General features: G+C 43.2%; 2 protein-coding genes across 5 annotated transcripts in view; one reads left to right on the top strand and one right to left on the bottom strand.

Annotated features, from left to right (window-relative positions):
• MYLK3 (myosin light chain kinase 3) overlaps positions 1-14626 on the top strand; it is a 39707-nt gene extending 25081 nt beyond the window's left edge. For all 3 annotated transcript variants that reach the window (XM_040614978.1, XM_040614977.1, XM_040614979.1), the window contains 9 exons: positions 1092-1197; positions 2285-2378; positions 2699-2808; positions 4099-4240; positions 5258-5328; positions 6744-6872; positions 7956-8108; positions 9935-10067; positions 11082-14626. In XM_040614978.1, coding sequence (XP_040470912.1) covers positions 1092-1197; positions 2285-2378; positions 2699-2808; positions 4099-4240; positions 5258-5328; positions 6744-6872; positions 7956-8108; positions 9935-10067; positions 11082-11153 — 1010 coding nt within the window. In that variant the 3' untranslated portion in view covers positions 11154-14626. The remainder of the gene's footprint in view (positions 1-1091; positions 1198-2284; positions 2379-2698; positions 2809-4098; positions 4241-5257; positions 5329-6743; positions 6873-7955; positions 8109-9934; positions 10068-11081) is intronic.
• On the bottom strand, positions 14117-20689 carry ORC6 (origin recognition complex subunit 6). Of its 2 annotated transcripts, XM_040614981.1 has the most exons (8): positions 20600-20689; positions 20051-20180; positions 19067-19230; positions 17891-17980; positions 16633-16745; positions 15277-15351; positions 14761-14878; positions 14117-14264 (listed from the first exon to the last, which is right to left on the bottom strand). In XM_040614981.1, the coding sequence occupies exons 1-8, from the start codon at positions 20662-20664 to the stop codon at positions 14210-14212; spliced, it is 810 nt and encodes a 269-aa protein (XP_040470915.1). In that variant the 5' UTR covers positions 20665-20689; the 3' UTR covers positions 14117-14209. The 2 variants fall into 2 exon arrangements, with proteins under 2 accessions (XP_040470915.1, XP_040470914.1); XM_040614980.1 differs by having other exon boundaries at positions 14117-14878.
• Between the last annotated feature and the right edge of the window lie 19 nt (positions 20690-20708).

Raw genomic sequence — 20708 nt, 5'->3', positions numbered from 1 at the left:
TTGTAAAATTGCTTTGAACTGGGGATGCTGAAAGTGGGTTTATGGAAGCTTTACCCTAGAAAAACGTGGACATTAAGTGTATCGTTGTTAACTGATTTAGCTTCCCATAAACTGATTAAACTTCAGAGTTGTCATGTTAATGTTTGCAGCTTTAACTTGGACATTGTCTGCAAAACTCTCACTGCTAGGAGAAGCTTCCTGATTTTACCAATAACTGTCATCGTTTATCAGTGCTGTGTGCTTGTGCTGGTCTTTCCAGCTGCCATATGATGACTGAAAGATGACTGAGTGTAGTTTTTTCCAAGTTTCCAGATGTGTTTTTCAGGTGACCTCTTCTGTTAATGCATAAACTAAGATGCTGATTCTTTAAAGGTGTCTAGTGGCTTTACTGTAGTAAAAAACCAGGGTTGAGATACAGGAGGTGGGATCTTGTTCTCAGTTCAGGGCCCTTATTCCTCATCAGTATAATGGCATTAGCAGTATAAGTCTTGAAGTAACAGAGATTTTGGCTATTTTCAGCAACTCCCTCCTTATGGCTAGCTGCAAATGCAATGTTTTTTTTGCTTGCATGCTACTCTGAAAATAGTGAAGGAATCACATGCTTAATGTTATCCAGGTGACTTCAGTGCTGCTCTGAATTCCAGTAGCAGAAAAAAATGACGGTGTGGTAGAGGAACATGAAGCAAAGAGGAAAAGGTGGGAGAAAGGGTGGTGCACTTTAAAGTTCTGTTTAAGTGTTTGCATTAGCAGCTTAGCAGCAGCGGCCGGAGGCTGGCTTGTCCAGGTGGTTCTGTTGGCCACGGCTGTTTCTCCTGCAGAGCCCCGCAGCCACAGAAGCACCGAGGGCTGCATCGGCGACACCTCTCTGAGCAACTGAGTTCATCCGTTCAGGAACAGCGATGCTGAAGGCGCGAGGAGCACGAGAGGCTGCTTTTGTGGAGCTGTGGGTGCTGGGAGCATGGAGGGCAGTTGAGATTTCTCATTACACTTAGCAAACGCAACAAGGTCACGCGTGTGTCCTGTGTATTAGGGAGGTGACGCTGAGTGATGTGTGCAGAAACAGCTCAATGACCAGCTTGTCTCCTCTTTAGATGACAGCCCTTCCCCTCCTGCGCCTTTCGAACATCGCATTGTGAGCGTCAAGCAAACAGAGGTGACAACGTGCTACTCGGTGTGTCATCACGAAGTACTGGGGGGGTAAGTGTCCCTGTCCCTCATGCTGTACTGTTGTTGGTAGCCAAGGCATAAAGAAATACACTGGAGAGCTAGAGCTGTCTTCTTCAGGCGGCCCCAGGGCACGCGTGGCTGAGGCCCATACAAGCTCACTGCTGCCGGACGTTCATCCTTGAGACCTTTTGTGCTACCAAAATTGCTGGGTTCCTTGTATCAACTTTCTGTTGATTTTTTTTTGGGGGGGGGAGGCCTGTCCCTTCGGTGACTGTGATCTTGGCTGACTGTTTTTTGTGTGTGTTAGGATAATCCTGGCTGCAGCTGGTGTCATGAGACACCTGCACCCTTCAGGCAGGCAGGTCTGGAGCATCTGAAGTCAGCAAAGCCCATTAGGTCAGGCAGCTTCCAAAATCTTTTTTCCATGCTGAACTGTGTGTTAAAGGAAACTAAGGGAGAAGTTATAATTATTTTGACCTTATGTTTAGTTTTCACTCATAGGAAGACTGCAGCTGCTTCAGCCTTTGTATTCTTGTATGCTTACTTATCTGACAAGAAGGCTTGATTTACAGGTTGATCCAAGTACAAATATAGCTTAATAAGTATAAGCAATGTGATGCAATAGCAGAGAAGATGGTGTTTCAAAATCATCCCAAGGGGCATTAATGTATCTGGGCAACAAGGGAGAGAATTTAGGACGCGCAAGAAATGCGGTCTGCGGAGTGGCTACAGTTACTGGTCTTACGGTCATTTAAAAAGTTATGAGATAAGGACAGAAATATTCTTGTTAATATACCCACTAACGCATCACTGAAGGACAGCGAGCGGGTACAGTTACAGAACCGAAAAAGAATATCATCAGGTCATCGTGCCGCAGTGAAATGTAGTGATGCGAGGGGGGGGCATAATATTTTAATGTAAGCATCGAACAACTGGCTGGAAAGATAAAACTAATCCTTCGTAAGCTGAGAGAAAGAGGAGATTCATGCTGCCGGCCACCTGATTCTGTTCACTTTGTACTGTGCTATTTTTAATCAACGATAAGAATAGTTGTATGAAAAGTTCCTGCGGTGAGCTGTGTTAAGCCGCTTTCCCATCTTCTCCTTGGTATCCACAGGGGGCGTTTTGGGCAAGTTCATAAGTGCACGGAAATATCGACTGGTCTCAACCTGGCAGCCAAAATCATAAAAGTGAAAGGAGCCAAAGAGAGGGTAACTACGTCGCTGTGAACCCAAGCGAGCACACGCTAAACCTGGCCTTATTGCAGGCACCTCGACGCCCCTTCCCCGGGTTGGCCCCTAAGGGGCACCTTAGTGTTGGGTAGTACCAGACACGGTAAATCTGTTGTAGTAAGTAGCAGCTTGGCCCTTACGTAATTGTTTGTCATCTCCCATCTTTGTGATTAAACCTCCCGTCCACACGAGACCCGTGGTGTAGCTGTTACTGAGTTTTACAAATACTTGTATTTGAATATATTGGGATTTAAGGAGCATATTTTGCTCGTTTTCTCTGATTTATTTTTATTTTTCAGGAGGAAGTAAAAAATGAAATTAACATAATGAACCAATTAAATCATGTGAATCTGATCCAGCTTTATGATGCTTTTGAAACCAGAAATAACATCACTTTGATCATGGAATAGTAAGTTTAAAGGATTTCAGGAACTGTCAGATGTTTGGGTTTTCTCGGGTCGCTAAAGGGAATAGCGAATGATAATTCTGGGGCGTGAAGAAGGCTTGAGTGGTTTCCCAGCCTGAAAGAGAATTGATTTCATTTTTAGAAGGAAAAACAAAATATGTTTTAAAGGTAACTTCTTCAGGTTAAAACCTATATATTTGGTGACATTACAGTTGAAACAAATGACAAGAAAGGCAGCCGTCTTCGAGAGTATGGACCAATTTGCAAGGTTGCTAATGAACGGAACTTCACTATGGTTCTCTTATAATTTAAGTTTAACTTAGAGGCCCCAAGATTGTCCCTAGCTGCTGAATTACCTAAGTGTTGTGGGTAAATAAAATCTCATATTAGGGGGAGAGTGAAGGTGAGAGACCCAGACAAGAGGACGAGTGAGGTCTTTTAAGTAGAATTAGAAAAGAAGACCAGGAGAAAGTAGGAAGGTAATTAATTATATGCATGGTCTGCCACCTCTGAATAACTTTAGGATTAATAAAAATGTCTCCCCTTTTGAAGCTAAATAAGAATTTTAATCCGTATCAAATACGGAATTCACAAAAGGGAGATTTCATGACGTATACCTGCCGCCTTTTCTGCGTGGTGGCGTACTGCTTTACAAAAACCTGAAGTTTTATGACCTAGAAGCTTCTGCTACAGGAGTGATTGCTAATGACGTGAAGGAAAAAAGGATACAAAATAAAATAGCAAATACATAATAAGACCATTAAAATGTGTATATTGAAAGTAATACCTAAAGTTTTTACCTTGGAAAACCTTGTTAGAGACTATATGCCTGAGGTAATTTTCTCTTAGTTTTTGTGCAGAAGTAAGTTATTTGTTAGCTCATGTAAAATAGCTGTCACTTTGAGAAGTTTCATTTAGTAAATTTTATAGGTTGAAGACTTATTTTCTCTAGTAATAAGAGGAGTGAATAATAGATCCTTTGGTACTCTCTGTGCGTTCTTCAGGTCCCCATCAGATCACCAGTGGGCTGGGTTGGACGTTATTCCCCCCCAAAAAACATTAGGAACAACTTTTCTATTTTTGAATTTATGTTGATACCTAATTTCATGCTCAGAAATAAATCTCCTGAAGTCATTGAGACTACTGATGCACTTATATTGGACATGTTGTTAGGACCCTTACCAAACTAGAGAGCCTAAGTTCCCAACTTGGAAGTAAATTGAGTGTATGAGGGATTGTAGGTGTAACTTTTTCTATGTCAAAAGGTAACACTTTTCTATGTCAAAATTCTAGTCTTGATGGTGGTGAATTATTTGACCGGATCACAGATGAAAACTACAGCCTAACGGAGTTGGATGCAATCCTGTTTACCAAACAGATTTGTGAAGGAGTCCGCTTCTTGCACCAGCATTATATTCTCCATTTAGATCTGAAGGTCAGTAGTTTGTACTCTCTGCTTTTTAGCGGTGCTGTGGTTTGGACCACCAGAGTCTTTAATTACAAAAGTAATTTCTTATTTCATGGACTTACATCGTAAAGGAATAGACTTAGTTAATTCAATAGCCACAATGAAAGGAGCTCTGGAGATTCATTACTTTTTTTTCAATGCCTATTTGGTAGCTTGCTTAGAATAGTGAAGCGAACAGGAATCTGTGCTTTTGCGCCTCTGAAATCAGGAGTTTTTTATTCTGTGTGGAATTAAGCAATGCCCTTTTGTTATCAATGAAAAAAACACACCCAAAAACGTTTTTGGGTAGAAAATGCCTGCAGTCTCCCGTCTGCTTCCCCCTACCCACCTGTAACTGTATTCAAATACTTATTTAACCATCTTCCTATTGTTTGTACTTTTTACTGCCTGGAACTGAACTGCAGTAAAATGACAGTGTTTTCTTAATAGTCCCTTCGTAACTGATCTTTTGGAACAGAAATAGCAACTGATTATTTATTTTCTTATTGCTTGTTGATACAGAACCTTACATAAATTATTAGACTGGGTTGGCCAGCAGACAGTTCTGCAGTTGTAAGTCTGGACACCGTCAGCCTGCCCATCCCCACCTTGCAAGATGCTCTTATTGGGAAAACCAAATTTTGCCTTTGTGGGCAAACCAAAAGGTGCATTTGGCACATTTCTTGTGACTTTGCATAGTTACTTTTGTACTTCATCTAAGCCTCAACCATCAGACTGACTTCACTGTTTATACAGGGAAGCCTTTCTGTTTCAAAATATGTCACCTGCGGTCAAATAGAGGAATACTGTTATACAGGAACAGAAGTTAAACTGATTTATGGGAGATTCAAAACCAAACCTTCACTAATTTAGTATGCTAGTCAAATCCTTCTCTCCCATGATAGGAACAGAAGGAAAAGTATTATACTGAAAGTTGTCATTAAAATCTCTGAGATTTTTTTTTATACCTTTGCTGTCTTAAAATACCCTCTTCTCTTTTTGTAGCCTGAAAACATACTATGTGTAAATCACACAGGAAACCAGATTAAAATAATTGACTTTGGATTAGCAAGGAGGTAAGAGTTCAGTTATGAGTTTATGTAAAAAAAAAACAAAATCCACAGACTTCTGGTATATTTTGGTAGTTCTCGGGGTAATTTTGCTATGTGAATGAGCTAAGCAGTATGCTGCTGTAGGCATGAGTTTTCTGCTGTGTGCATTAATTATCTAATTACTACTCAAATAAAACTTCTGTTGGATAAAGCTGTACTGCTGTTCCAATTACCTCTAAATGATTCCCCGCGTTGAGCTTTACTCTGGGGACTCCATGAAGGCTCTTGGACTCTTCTTGACTGCTGAGTTTTATTGTGCAGGTCCTAGCTGTGGAAATTATCTGCTAAACTCTTACACAGATAAGTTGATTGAATGGGGGGTGGGGGGGAAGCATGTTTGCAACAGGAAACCCTCAGAGAAGAGAAATGGGGACTTTTCTCCATTCTTTTTACTCTGTGCACTGTGAGAGCATGAATCAGTTCCCCTAGAAAAAAAAGGAATGACTCATGTTAGTATACCAGTACGAACGATAACATTTCTATTGCTTTTCTAAACCCTTTGAGGCTTTTCTAAAGCCAAAATCTGGCATATTCATGCATAAATGTACCTACTTGTACTTACCTGTGTGTAAGTATCTGTCCAAGGACTTATTTCTTTTAGAAGTATTTTATGAAAACAGAAATGGATATATCAAAGTTTGGGTGGATTTTTTTTTTTTTTTAATAGGGAGGGTAAAGATACAAACTTCAACTAAGCAGTTTTGATGACAAGATCTACCAGGAAACAGGGACGCAAAAGCAATGCTTTAATGGTTTGTTCTGTCTGTACACAAGTGTGACTCCAGCTGCCATCAGTGACAGTTACTGCTGGTTCAGTCTTGTAACCTTTCCCTTTTCGGAGACAGAACAGAATCATTTTCTCCCTGCGTGTGGGATCACTGTATAACTTGTTACCAAGCCCAAACAATCCTTTCCAGAGTCCCACCTTAGCAGTTACATTGTGCTGGGATCTGTTACACAGCCCTTTGCCCTGAGCTGCAGCCGGGTGCATCCCGCTAAGCAAATGCTCTCCAAACCTGTTTTAATGGAAGCTGCTTTATGTGTTTTTATGTTGGACAGCATCTGCTGGAAAGCATCCTGTGCAGCCTGGCAGAGAATAAAGCTGCTGTCACCCCAGGGGGGTGGCCTTTGCAGGTTCCATTGCCCTTGGTCTTCCTTCTGGTTTTCTCAGGTGAAGGGGCAGCTGATGGTATATTCACCTGAAGTCACAGCAAAATTCACCAATTTATTCTTTAAAGACTTCAATGCTGTCCTGATTGCCTGGGGAGTCTGCTATGCTGGCTCTGCCGCGTTCACGCAGCAAAAAGCCTGGATTTTTCGGCTTGGGCGGTGTTCCCCAGCCCGCTGCTGGCACTGATGGCTCTCTCTTTCTGGTGAAGGTACAAACCTCGTGAGAAACTGAAGGTTAATTTTGGAACTCCGGAGTTCTTGGCTCCTGAAGTGGTGAACTATGACTTTGTTTCCTTCCCAACGGACATGTGGAGTGTAGGCGTCATCACGTATATGTTGTGAGTAGCCCTGTGAGGGGTGGCGGTGGTGGCACCAAAGGGTCGGCAAGAGCACGTGGGCGCAGGGGCTCCACAGAGCAGGAGTGCTGAGCCCGGCTGGTGTGGTGCCTCCCAATTCCTTCTGTTAAACCCCCCACCCTTTAATGCGAAGGCACCTCTCTGTGCATACAGCGTCTCTAAACAACAAATAATCCTTTCAATAAATATATAAACGTTCTTCTGTACTACCTTATTCAGCAAGGTAAAATGGGTCAGGTCGCCTTTTACTCGGAAAAGTTGCCCACAGCGCGTCAGAATTTTCATTGCGATTGCATTCCTGAGGGCTTGAATTAATTTTCAAATCTGCAATCTCATCATTTTAGTAGCTTGGAGTTGGTGTGCATCTGCATGGAGGCATTAACGTTGGGTGTTAGGCCACAGGTCTAAAAAATGTCATGTCACAAACAGGGCTAAAGCTTTTCTCTGCTACCTGGCTGGTGGCCATGGACGGCTTCCCTGTCCCAGGGCTCTGCCTTCTGATGAGCTGACTTCATTCCAGAACCTTTCACAAATGCTTTCTGGTTTAAATCTGGATACATTCCTGGTTTAAATTTGTTAGCCAAAACCCAACTGAATGAAGTAATAAATGACTGGAGCAATAAATCTGGGCTTGGAGACTAATTGAAATAAGTATGCTGTTGTCCCGAATTCTATTTAATTCAAGCCAAATATGGATGTGGGCCTTGATTTAGGAAAGCTCTCGAGTTCCCCTAGCTTTCCTAGCTGGGAGAGTACTGAAGTGCATACCTAGATCCCCACTGAATTTATTTCCTTGGGGATCTATAGCAGTGCTCCCCAACTTAGCCGAGTGAACTGCTAGAGAGTCACGCTAGCGTTACGGCGCTTTATTGCTCCGAACTGTTGGTTTGCCTCGGCAGGCACTGAGAAATGGAGCCCGCCACAGCCGAGAGTCTTTCCTTCCCATAAGCTAACAAGAATTATAAAGCAGGGAATTTGTAGAAGGAAAAAAAAAATATATGGATATATAAATGGCTATAATAACTGCTCATCTCCCTCACATTCTTTCTTTTTTGTTTTTTGAAGGCTGAGTGGCCTGTCCCCATTCCTGGGAGAAACAGATGCAGAGACAATGAATTATGTTGTCAATTGCAGCTGGGATTTTGACGCAGAAGCATTTGAACAGCTATCGGAAGAAGCTAAAGACTTTATTTCCAGACTACTCGTGAAGGAGAAAAGGTACCTCTTTGTCTAATGGTGAGGACAGTAGCACCTAATGACATTATTTTGCTACCAGCCAACTGTTGGGATTGCCACCAACAGTGAGAACTTACTATGTGACACTTTTGTGTACTGTATCTGCCCTTGCTGGGCAGTTCCTCAGCTATTCAAAAGCCTCTCATCTGAAAGGAAAATGTCTGTATACCCGGACTGAAGAAAGTCACTTTTCACAGTAGCATCAATACAGGCAGAACAGAGGAGATCTGGAAGGATTTGTTGTGTAGGAATCTGTCTTTAGGACTCCTTTTCTGACCAAAAGCTATTCCTGTTGTTAGTTTGGATTCTTACAAGCCCTACCGCAAATTGCAAACATGCCTCTTGAATGCTATGGAGGATAGATGGAAGCTGCAGCTGTGAAAATATGCATTGTTCTCTTTTAAAAGTGGTCTGCGTGCATTTGGTAGATATTAAGAAGCATTTGGGACTGAACTCTGCATGTGGCTTCTCAGTCTTGGCTCCACTGAAATAAAAAAATGATTGCACATATGAAACAACAGGGGAGAATGAAGATGATACCGATGTCGGACCATGGCTATGGGGTTGGATAAGGGAGCAGAGAAATGTTTCTCTTGCTGAGTAGTGATACAAAACTAATCAAAACAGGAAATGATGCATACAGTAAAACAGATTGTGTGCTTGAGGGGAATTCAGAGGAGTGTGTAGAATATTAACAACTTCCAGATCATTACCTAAATCAGACAAAGCAGTTCTAGTACTAATTACATTTTGAACAGCAAGTCGTATGAAAAGCTAAGAATAAACTGAACTTGAGCGTATTGCCAGCAGGAGACAGCGGAGGTTTTTTTTTCTCAGACGCTGACGATGATTTGCTGTAAACGTGCTTTGGAGTCTTCCATTTCCCTGTGCAATGGGAATAGGGATGCCGGGGGAACACCATCCAAAGTCTGGTTAGAAGCTGTGAATGAAATGACTATGCAAGGAAGAAGGGTTGTCAGTAAGTTGGCCCAGTGTTCACCAGGTGTCTGGAGAGCCTCTGCTCTGCGACAGGCTGGGCACCGGTGCCCTCCTGGGACAGTAGGTCTGGCCTTGTGCAAGACCTGTACTTGCCTCCCCTGGCTACTGACATGAAGTGCGAGCAGGCAGGAGTTGTCTTTTCCTCATCTCAGTGACAGCTCAGACCAAAGCTCAGGAGTTAGGCATAGGCTTTTGTTTTGAAAACAGGCAAGTTAAACTTTTTTTCTCAACACCTCTCCCAGGATTTCCTCTACTACCATATATTTCTCAAGGCATTTTGGATAGGCCTTCGCATTTGGGCCTGATGATGAACGTCAGGATATAATGTGTGCTTAGCTTGATCCAAGTTTACAGTGACTAGACAATTGTGCTTTTTAAATGTGGGGCACAGAATAAGCCTGCACTATCAGGACAGACAGGTAACACCACAAATACTATTTTTCTGTATGCACTGATTCTCTTAGGGAAGTTCTGCATTCACATAACAAAATGATGCATCAACTGATGAACCTGTACAGCTACTTAGAAGGAAAAAAACCCCACTCACATCCAAACCCAAATGTTAAAAAGGCAAAATACTGCATTTAACCACAGCTCACAGCTTTTCACACCACTTACCCTTGACATTGGTGAGTGCAGGATGTCATTAGGGTTCTGTGCACTGGGATGAACAGCACCTCAGGAGGCATCTCCACTCACGTTGGTTCATTTCAGGCAGTTTCTTTTTCACCAATATTCAGGAGCACAGGGCAGTGAGAAAATGGCAGTTTGGGTAGCTGGGCTTACGTGACGGTTTTCCTCTCCTGCAGCTGCCGGATGAGTGCGACGCAGTGTCTGAAGCACGAGTGGTTGAATGATCTACCTGCCAAAGCCAAGAAGTCCAAGCTGCGCCTGAAGTCCCAGTTGTTGCTGCAGAGTTACATGGCTCACAGAAAATGGAAGGTAAAGAGACAAAGTCTGGCAAATCTACTTCCAGAGGGAAAAGCAGCTCAACACAGGCAGAGCCATTCCCTCCTTTTTTTGTATGTTGGCTTACTTGTGCCCACAGGCTTCCTTCTTGTAAACACGAGTTTAGAAAGACTATTTGCAGTTGTAAATTAAGGTTTTGGTCCACCACCCCCCCCCCCCCCACAGAATGATATTGCTTTTGTTTTTAGCAAGTTGGTTTCAATTTTTGTTCCTTCTGATAGGTGTTTAGAAGTTTTTACACTTTTTTATTTTCTTACAAGTTGAGACTTCAGATGCTACTCAGCATATATGAAATGTTCTTTGTCTTCATATTAGATGTTTTCCATTCACAACAGCTGCATTGTTCTGCTGTAGGGTTATAATGTAAGGCAGCTTTGTGCCTCCCACTGCAGAGAGTAGGGGTGGGAGAGACAAAAAGTTAGGCTTAAACCCATCCAGAGAACTCTTCAGGACCTTTCTGATAACCCCGTGCTCCCTCAGAACTAAATGTTTATAAGAAGAAGCGATAGGTAAGAATTTATGTTTAAGTTTCTACTGGATTGTAGATAATTGATCCTGAAAGGTGAACACAGTAATCTTGTTACAAAGAAGCCTGTGGGAATGCGAAGAAAACTCGTGAGGACCGTTTCCTTTCGTCACTGGAGAGTTGTAATTCCCTGCCACGGAGTTAGACCAGAGGCTTACACTTTTTTCACTTCTGCACTCCAGCTGTTTGGTCATATACTTCTGCACACTTGCATTTTAAAAAGTAGGTGATGTAAAGATTTATACAATTCATAATGATGCTTCAGAAGCTCACAGGACCAGCAGTCTGTTCTGCAGTAACCAGTAACTCTCCAGTACAAACCCGTTCTGGACTGCAGTCCACACAAGGTGTAGGTCACTAGAGGTAGATGGATTTCCCAAGAAGAAAAATCTGTGCCAGCCACAGCAAAGGTCCTTTAGCTCAGTTGCACTCACGCTTGGACTGTTCTCTTTTGTTCACAGAAACATTTTTATGTGGTGGCTGCTGCTAACAGGCTGAAGAGATTTCAGAGTATGTCGGTCAAGCTTGCATAAGCTCGTATGAAGCATCTACTGCTCTCAGAAATGGACGTGAAGACATGGAAGAAGGGACTCAGTATCTTCAGTAATTTGAATCCTCTGGTTTATAATATAAAGTTTTGGGTCTGTCCTCTTCAAACATTATGTGTGTTAGTGCTAAGGCTCCAGAAGTGCCTCAGGAACAGGCACTGAAATAATTACTAAAAGCAGAAGCTACCTTGTTTGTTTTTACAGATTTTCAGTTGTTGTACATAGTAATGGAAAAAAAACAAAAGGCTGTTACTGGGGCTGACTTCTTGCTGAACTCTTTGATTCTGCGGAGTATTGCTGGTGTGTTTACATCAGAACACACCTTGTCAGTTTTCTGGTTTCCCACAGCAAGCATGGGATCCCTAAAGACTTTCTTCATCACTGATGTATGTCATCAGTTTTAGAGCACTGCCACAACAGTGGCACAATTTTTCCCTCGCATGTTTGTTACTTAGAACAAAAGATATCGGATATCCTGCTCGTCTGTGATTTTTGAAGAAAAAAAAAAAAAGACTACTTTTTTCCCCCAAACATGATGATGATTCAGTGCAACTACTCAGAGTTGAATGGTTTGGTTTGTTACTTTTTTTAATTCTAGCCTGCCCTTTTAAAATATAGTCACTGCATAGCTAGGGAATATGAGGAATCCTGGTTTGAAGCAACTTGAGTCAGTCGGTCCATTGATGCTTTTTCTTATGGTGAGTTGAATTGAGCTGAATGGATTGAGCTTTTGGAAGGAGATAGGTGAAACTGCCACAAATAAATCACCTAATGACCATTCTGTCTATGCAAAAAGATCTCCTTTGGTCCAGAAAAGAAGAAATTTCCAGACATCATTTTGTATGTATTTAAAACTTGAGTGCTTCTTACTGGCTGTAAGTGCAGCCCATAGTTTTCTAAGTTTTAGTTTGAGGATTTTTTCTTCTCTCTGACAGTTGTAATGAAGTCTGAGAAGCTGATATGGTGTGATATGCAAAATAGGTTTTAATGCTGTTCAGTGGCAGGGAAAGTGTTGCCAGACTCAGCCTTTAGTCCAGTTAGGAGGCTGAAGCCCTTCTTTCCCCTGACTTTGCTCTTGAACGTTAAATGTTTTCTTCACAATACTAACTAACTTTTGGATTTTAATTTTTTTCCTGATGTATAAAGAGGTGGAGTCACTTCCAATCTCTCCACTGAAAGTATAACATTAATTATTAAACCTGTGGTTTCCTTTATTCCTGTTCTAGATTCTGCAAAACTCTTTCTGTGAGCTGGATGGGCTCTTAAGAAAAACAGAAACTAATACTACTAAAACTAGCTTTCCACCACTGTAAAGTACCCTTTAACTTCATGGACTTTCATGTCCCTTGAATTAGCAAAAGTGTTGGCTGCTAATAAAGAGGTTTGTAAGACTGGATTACCGTAGTCTAGTTATCTTTTCTACTCTACTGCTTCTCACTTTGAGTAGTCCTGAATTCTGGACCTCTGCAGCATTTCCAGAATTGAGACAGAGAAGAGTTATTAGAGAGAAGTATTATTGAAGTGAAATAATCGTGACAGTGTATCACCTTCTGTGAAGGCCCACTTTTGTTCATGTTTTCCTTCCACAGTGGCTCTGCATGCTAAATGTGATTATATTAATTGGTCTGTATATTTCTGAATTGATACTAATAAATTCCATTGAAGTGCAACAAGTTTATTCCTCAGTTTTGGTTTAATCCCCCCTGTCAAACAAACCTGAAAACATCTCTGAGAGGGTCTTGCAACAGAATGCTAATGTGCTAGGCTGGATTCTCTCCCATCCTGAGGACCCTCTGCTACATTATTAGATCAGACTTCGAACAGCACTTTGTGACAGCTCTTACTCAAATGTTACAAAGCTCTTACTTAGAACTTTCCAGTTTTTTACCTGCATATCAGGCATCTCTTTGGAGTCCATTCCTCAATAGTTACCGTTACTTTCAGAACCCTCATCTGGAATGAAATTAGCCCTTGCTAATTAAAGTTAAGTTGGCTTCAAGTGATTTCCTTTTTTTATGCATTGGGAGGAGGAGAAGTGAAAGAAAAATGGCCAGTAAGTTTTAATTACAGATTACTGTGTGCTTCTTCCTCTATTTTTGTAAGAGGGTAACACGTATGCTTTCTGCTGTCTTGTATGTACTTCCTCTCCATTTTCTACAAAGAGAAGGCACATCTGGCCAGCAGGATTACTGTTTTGCTTCTAACAGAAAGAAAAACCTTTAGATTCAGCAGCCATCGCATGGTTCTGCAGTAGAGTGGAACCCACCTCTGCAGCCTTATGGGATGTTTCACCATGTCCTCTGCATTTTGCTTTGGGGTCTACAAAAAGCTAAAGTGACCCGAATCCCTGAAGCAGCAAGTATGATGAAGAACTGGCCCCATACATTGATAACTAAAGCAGTTAATGACACCAGCTATTGTAATTCTGGTGCCATCAGTATCACCCAGGTAAGCAAGGAGCATGCACAGCAGCAAGGCATTCGGCAAGCTATTAACGTTCTGTTGAGAAGCTCAGGTAGGAGCAGTGTTTCAAATCTGAATGCTCAAACATGATATAATTTCTCCTGTTTCATATGGATACTTGGGGGGGGGGGTCTGGATTGTTCTGAAATGAGGGTTTATGAAAGTTAACTTCTGCTTGCACATCCCAGGCAGAAAACTTGCAAGAGAAATGGGATGAAGATGCTTGGATTGATTTTATAGTTACAGTAGCCCTGTACTGCTGAAAGCAATGATTTACCTTCAAAAAGTAGTTAACGTAAATTGTAGTTTGAGTAGCTGGGATGAAAGTGTAGGACTGCAAAAGTTGCCTCTAAGAACTACAGGGCAGAGCATGCTCTCCTCTTCCTGAAGTTTATGACTGCAAGATGCAAAGAAGCCTGCATTAGCCAGCCAAGAACCTCTGTCCCCTGGGTATCTTCCTTCATAAAGCACAGACAGCTCCTGTATGTCTTTCATTTTGCATTCCAAAGGTTTTATATAAGACAAGTGCCAAGAACCTGATGTCATAATGCAAAGCTTTTCTTTTCCTTCCACTGTTTTTATTGTTTCTTGGAATATTTGGGACCCTTTACAAGCACAGACATTTCCATTCCATACATGTCATAAAAATAAGTCAAATTCAGTGTCTAAACATTTCTTCAACAGTAAAAAAATAATAATAAAAAAATCATCAGTCTTAATTCCTCTGCTGATTTTGCGGTTTAAGAAGGCACTGTTAGTCCTCTCCCCGTTTTTTTCACTGACTACTTCCAGCCCGGGGGCCAAAGGGCATAAAACTTGCTTACATTTAACATGGCATTAGAATGTTACCTGCTGCTTGCAGCAAGAGAATGAAGCTGTTCTACCACCTAATGTCATAGTTGCCCAGGTACCAGCCTGGCAATATGTCAGACAGGCTTCTTGCAAAATCACCTCAATTCTGGTGTCATTTACTAAAAATAACATTCTTAAAAACTAGCTAATAAAATCAGCTGGCTACCAGGCAGCCATCACTCATATGCTATTGGAACTTATGTTAGAGCAGAGGGAAAGTTAAAATTATGAGCATGTAGCAGCTGTATTACTAGGTGGCACTACAGAGGCAGTACTCCTACTTGTCTCTTGTGCCTTAGCAGCGTTTTCCAGGATTTTCTTTTTCCATTCTTCATAGTCTTGCTTTGTTTCAGTCTTCAGCCGTTTACATGGCATCTCCTCATCATCTTCAGATTCTATTAGAGAAGGAGAAAGTCCATGACAGGCCATTGTGGGCAACATGTTGCTGGGAATAACCACGGTAGTGAGCAACTGTACAGACACAAGCACAGGGTCTGTCACTGTGTTACCTAACCCTATGGTTTGCTGCTCCCCTCACCTGCTGGAACAGTCACCTCTTCACCTTTGTGTCTGAATGGAACTTGGCCTTCATTCTGCTAGAACTACCCAGTATGAACACCACTGTCCTTCTGCCAAGTTCTCTTTGTCCTTACATTAGCCAGTGGTTTGCAGAACAGAGTAATAAGAGTGACCCGAGCATTATGGCACATTACACAACTAAAATATTAAGTGATTATAAAGTTCAGAACGGCTCTGGTGAGGTGATTTTAGTTCATGGCTAAATACAACTTACCGTCTTCCTTCTCACAGTGCTCCAGGTTGGTCTGCAAGCTTTCAGGTGGCTCTTCAGCCTGTGAAACATCTTCCTCTAAAAAAATAAGTAAGTTGCTTTACTTCTGAATGGTGTTTGGGACCCCAAGGGTGGTGTGCTACATGCCATTCTTTGACAGCAGTGCCACCTTCCTAAAGTTTTGTCTCCCAGTCAGGGCAGTTCCCTGGTCCAGACTGATGCTCAAGCTCTACATGCAGAGGTGCCAGCATGCTTCAAGGGTTACACAGACTGCTGCTGCATTAGTAACCACAATAATCTGCCATTTTTATAACCCAAACCCACACTGCTACCCCTCTTCATCAGTCAGGCAGGGTTATTGGTTATTTCTTCTTCTATTCCACTGCCACACTTTGTATTATATTGTATATTACTGTATTATAGATGCCCACAACATCCGTGGTGCTGTCCATGTATACAGAAACGCACTTTTCCCTGAACTGATACAGAAACTCCCAGCTGCCTTTAGCTGTTTTAGCTGTTAGGTGAGTAAAGGTTTTGGTTTTTTTTTTATAGGGCACCGCACTATGGGAAGGTCCATGCCTTGGGAGAGAGCATCAGCTTTTGGTTTGGGTTCAGGCAGCACATTCTAGAAAACTTCACGATACAAAGCGTGAAGACAGGGTCAAGCAGGGGTACTGTCAGTGGGAAAGTAAGAAGGAAAGCCTGGGAAATGAAAAAGGAGATATGCAGGAAGGAGGAGATACAAGGACAGGAAGGTGTGTATCATATTTCAGTCTTCCTCCTCCACAAAAAGGAGCGGAGAGCGTTACAGGTTGAACAACAGGCTTAAAGATTCCTCATGTCTGCCCACTGTATGTGGAAGGATGGTGTCAGGTAATAGCTGAATTGCTACCAGAAGAGCAAGGCTTAGACTGATTAATCCTGCAGTGGGGTAAAGGAAAACGCAGGAGTCAGTCAAAGCAGGAGAGGCAGCAATATGGTTATGTTGTGTGCCATGTTGCCATGTTAACAAGATGCAGCAAGCAAGCAAAAAGGAAGAATCCAAGATAGGTCAGGTAGTATAGGAGCAGTAGGGGATAACTTGCAGCAGCATAGAATGTAAGCAGAAGTGAGGATTTGAGAAGAGAGAAATATTTGGTTTTGGCCTTGCCACATGCTAAGCTGTTGCAACTTTCCCAGAAGCAATGACTGTGATTGGGAACTGGACTGCAGGGAACATGCTGGAATGCATGAGCAGGTTTGGCTGGAAGGAGACAGCTGAAAGTCATCAGAATTAAATCACCAGTTGAAAAGGATGGGAGCACTGAGACCAGGTGATGAGTATGCTGTCTTACACAGGTAAAGCCAAAAACTTACGGCTGAGTCGCTTGCTAATCTTCTCCAGCTGACTGCACAGCCGGTCAAATATGGCTTTTTTCACCCCAGATGCAGCCAACATTTTAGTTTTGTCCACTTTTACCTTCAAACACCTACAAGAGAAAGTTAAATTAGCTCTGTACAAAGCAATGCTCCAGCAACTATCACTCAGGTGAGGTGGCATTTACTGTACCAACAATGCCTATGAGAAAGTTAGGCCTGAGGTTTTGTTCTATCTAATCCTTCCCTCACTCAGAAACAAATCTGCTTAAAAAACAGACCCCCGACACTACTCAGTCACTACTTGTTCAGGAATTGAAACTCAGGGTTAGTTCAAGTTACATAAGGAAATTCTGTTAGGAAAAGGTGCTTCTCAGATCTTGAGGGAACGAGGACAAAATCCCACTACTGCAAAAAGCTGAATGGGACCCCTGTGTCATGAGAACGTTTGCCGGGAGCTGTACACAGCACCTGAACTGCTTCATAAGATTGTCACAAGGCGTAATACTGAGAGGGAAGATACTTGCATCAAAGCAAATTCATACAAAGGGTCGGCTGAATCAGGTGCTCCAGACACCTATCTTCCAAGATGATACAGGTCTTACAGCTATTAGATCCATCTCCCAAAGGTCACAGCACCCTCAGGATGTGACGGTGTAGGGCTGAGGGCTTTTCCTTCTTTAGAACGGCTGCTTCTTGGTGCTCAGAAGTAAGTTAGCAGCCATTCTTGCACCTCAAGCAGTATCTCTCACCAAAAGCTATAGAACTTCTTGCTTTGTGCCCAGCTCAAATCTATCCTGACAATGGAAAAAAATTCTCACTAAATGTGGAAATGTTACTGAGGGATTACATTATGCTGGTTAGGCTGAGAGGAAGGAGAGTTAAGTGCAAAACAATAAAAAAAGTTTTTCAGCCACTACCACGGATATGTCTTAATGGAATTACCCGCAACATCCCATTACACACCAGGGAAGACGGGTTTTAATGATTTTAGGATAAGTAGCTCAAGATCCTTTTCTGTGTATCTGAAACAACACTCCTGCTTTATCCTGAAGGCAAATGTAGTGCAGGTTGGAGACTTCGCTGTAAGGAAAAGTGTGGTTTGCTAGAGTTGTCTCCACTTCCAGGAGCAGGGCAGCAGGATGGGATAAACAAGACCATTCAGTCATAGAATGACTCATCCGCTTATAAGTGCTGTTTCTGTTTGGTGTCTCACTGGACATCGGAGCCTATAAAAGACCCCCCAGGCTATACTCACCTGCATGCAGTGAATAGCGCAGCTGTTGTAAAGAGTGGTTTTGATAAATCAAGGTCCATTTGCTGTGCTTCAGAGAGGCTGGATTCATACCTAAAGAACAACAACAAGAATGATAATTGCATAGTGCATTTGCCTCAAATGAAGCTGTCGCATAGTACTCAGCAGTTGAACAAGTCTCCTGTTGGATCACTTGGTCCTTTGTAACCAAGTCAAGCAGAAACAGCTGCTGCTGGCTGAGAAGACCAAAAGAGAGTAGGGAAAAGAAGGGCATTAGTATCATCTCCTGGTTTTGAATTGAAGGTATTTTAGGTTAGGGATCTGGATCAAAGCATGACAGCAAAATCTATTTCTCTTGCTCCACATCACAGCACTTCTATCTACATTACATCTTAAAGTTATAATAAGATGCTTTGCATACATCCATCCTGTAACAGAGAGTAGAATTACAGTTTCTTTGATTCCTCTACTAGGTATTACACAGATGAAGGCTTAAATATGGAAAATGACATAGTGGATGTGCAGCACTGAAGAATTTAATTTTTTATTGTCCACCTGTCCCCAGGCTGTTCGGGGCTTTTTTTCTGGTTTGTGTTAAACACTGACAAGCATACACAGCCTCTGTTCATTGACCTTACAGCATTTAAATGTGCTATCAGGGTGACAGCACTCCAGAACACAGCTCTTCAGTTATTGCTCTTGTTAAAGTAGATGTTACAGAATGCAAAATCTTAGTTAAAGCTATTGAATTTCCATTGCAGTGTTCCACCTATTGTTTTTACAGGTAACGTGTGTTTTAAGAGATCTGCTTTTCCAGAAGGGAGGATTTGTTTCTACTGAGCATTACCTTCTGAACTGTGACATGATCAGCAGTTAAATGGAAGACAGTGTGATGCTATGGACAAATACAGGGACTAAGATTCCTATATTTTTTACACTATTCCCAGCTGAAGAACTGGGACTTGGACAATGACTTACTGAGATTCACAGACTAAGCCTTTCTAACATGTATCCTAAAAAGTGTCCTGGATAAATGGCTGGATTGTCAGTGGTAAGCACTCACCTCACCACTCCAGCCAGTGGGAGATACCTGGCCCTTTCAACCATCAAACTCTTTACACATCTAATGAACAAAGAATCTTACTAGTGGCTACCAGTGTGCTCAGAGAGCTTCCTCACCTCTGTAGTATTTTTGAAGCGGTGTTCACTGCCTCTGTGCAGCAGAATTGCACAGCCAAGTCTCTCATTCCCAGTCTGGGTTTCACCTCTAGCAAACACTCCAAAGACTTCATGAAGCTCTGGTAAGCAGTCTTGTTCAAACCGGAGAGTTTAACACAATAGCTCTTTCAAGAAGACAAAAACAAACCTGAAGAGTTAGCAAGATTCCTTCCCGACATCTTATGCAGGCAACCCAAACAGATTAGGGAGAAAATATACAACACTGTAAAATAAAGTTCAATTGCTATATTAAACAAATCTGTGCAATGAATGATGTAAGTTTTGACTGCACGCAGAAAGATTAACCACCTAAGAATGCTGCACCTTTTAATGCAGTGCTATTTTTGGACCATTTCACTGGAAGTGAGGTTTGCCTTTTCCACATCGTATGACAACGAGGTGGTAAAAACAAAGGCAGCCAAGGTCTGGGCAATTTAAAGAGATGAGCAATACTTTTATGCTGCTCCTCATGGGGTCAGGTCCAATTAAATTCTCTTCTGTCTGTGAATGGACAATCACAAACCCCTTGTACCAGACGTTATTGTGGCGGCGCAGTGCTATTTACCCAGCAGGTCTGCAGGTGGAAGTTTACAGGTACCGCTATAGAGAGGGACTTCTTGCAGCTGCTGCTTCCCTCCCATAGTAAAAGGGAGGGATCGTAAATTTAACATCCTTGCTGGTAGTTTACTTGTTACTAAAAGAGCTGAATTTATAGCAATAAAACTTGTGAAACGACTGTGCCACCGATCTCCATTTGCCTTGTTGCAAACTCTGAGTAGTGAAAGCTCTAACACTGTGCCTAGGAGCACACTGCTGGGTCTAGGGTAATGCCAGTGCTAACCATAACCACCCCCGTCCTGCTCCCGACATACACCACACAGAACAATGATTTTATTGGATTTATGGAGAATGCAACAGCCAGCCAAGCCATATCCAGTATCTTACTCTGTCAACCGGTTGCTTCATGAAACTAGCAGCCAGGTCCAGGCACATCACGGCAGCGCTCGTTGCTGTCACCTGAGCCATGAATCCCAGGCATCTCACCTGGGACAGCCGCAGATACTCTTCAGCTTTTCTGCAAAACACCCGGTACACAGAGCCCGTGTTCGCACAGCTGGGGCTGTGGGGACAGCCAGGGGCTGCGGGACAGCCGGGCCCAGGGCGCCCCCAGCCCAGCACACGCTGAGGGAGAGGGCGCCGGCCCGGCGCAGGGCAAGGCCGCCCTGCCTCTGGCACCTGGCAGCAGCAGCTCTGCCCTTGGCAGCCCGCAGCGCCGGTGGCTGGCCTCCGCGGCGCAGAACCGGGCCGGCGGCAGAAGGCAGGGCCGGGAGCGCCCCCGGGTAGGAGGCTGCAGGGGACCAGGCCGGGCAGCCGCGGCTCTCCGGAGGGGAACGACGCCCCCGGGGGGAGGGGGAAGCCGTTCCCAGGGCTGTGCCGGGGCCGGGCCGCCGAGGGGGGCTGCCCCGCCGTACCGCCCGCCCACCCGCGCGGTACCTGATGACGCCGGGCTCGGTGAGGCCCAGCCGGGCGGCGAGGCACCGTACCGCGCCGCGCTCCATGCTCCCGCTTGCCCGGCGCGCAGCCACGCTCCCGCTTGCCCGGC

Source organism: Falco naumanni, chromosome 15 (assembly GCF_017639655.2).
Source record: "Falco naumanni isolate bFalNau1 chromosome 15, bFalNau1.pat, whole genome shotgun sequence".
NCBI classification, from domain to species: domain Eukaryota; kingdom Metazoa; phylum Chordata; class Aves; order Falconiformes; family Falconidae; genus Falco; species Falco naumanni.
Note: the sequence above shows the minus strand (reverse complement) of the source record. Positions and strands in the feature narration are given on the sequence as shown.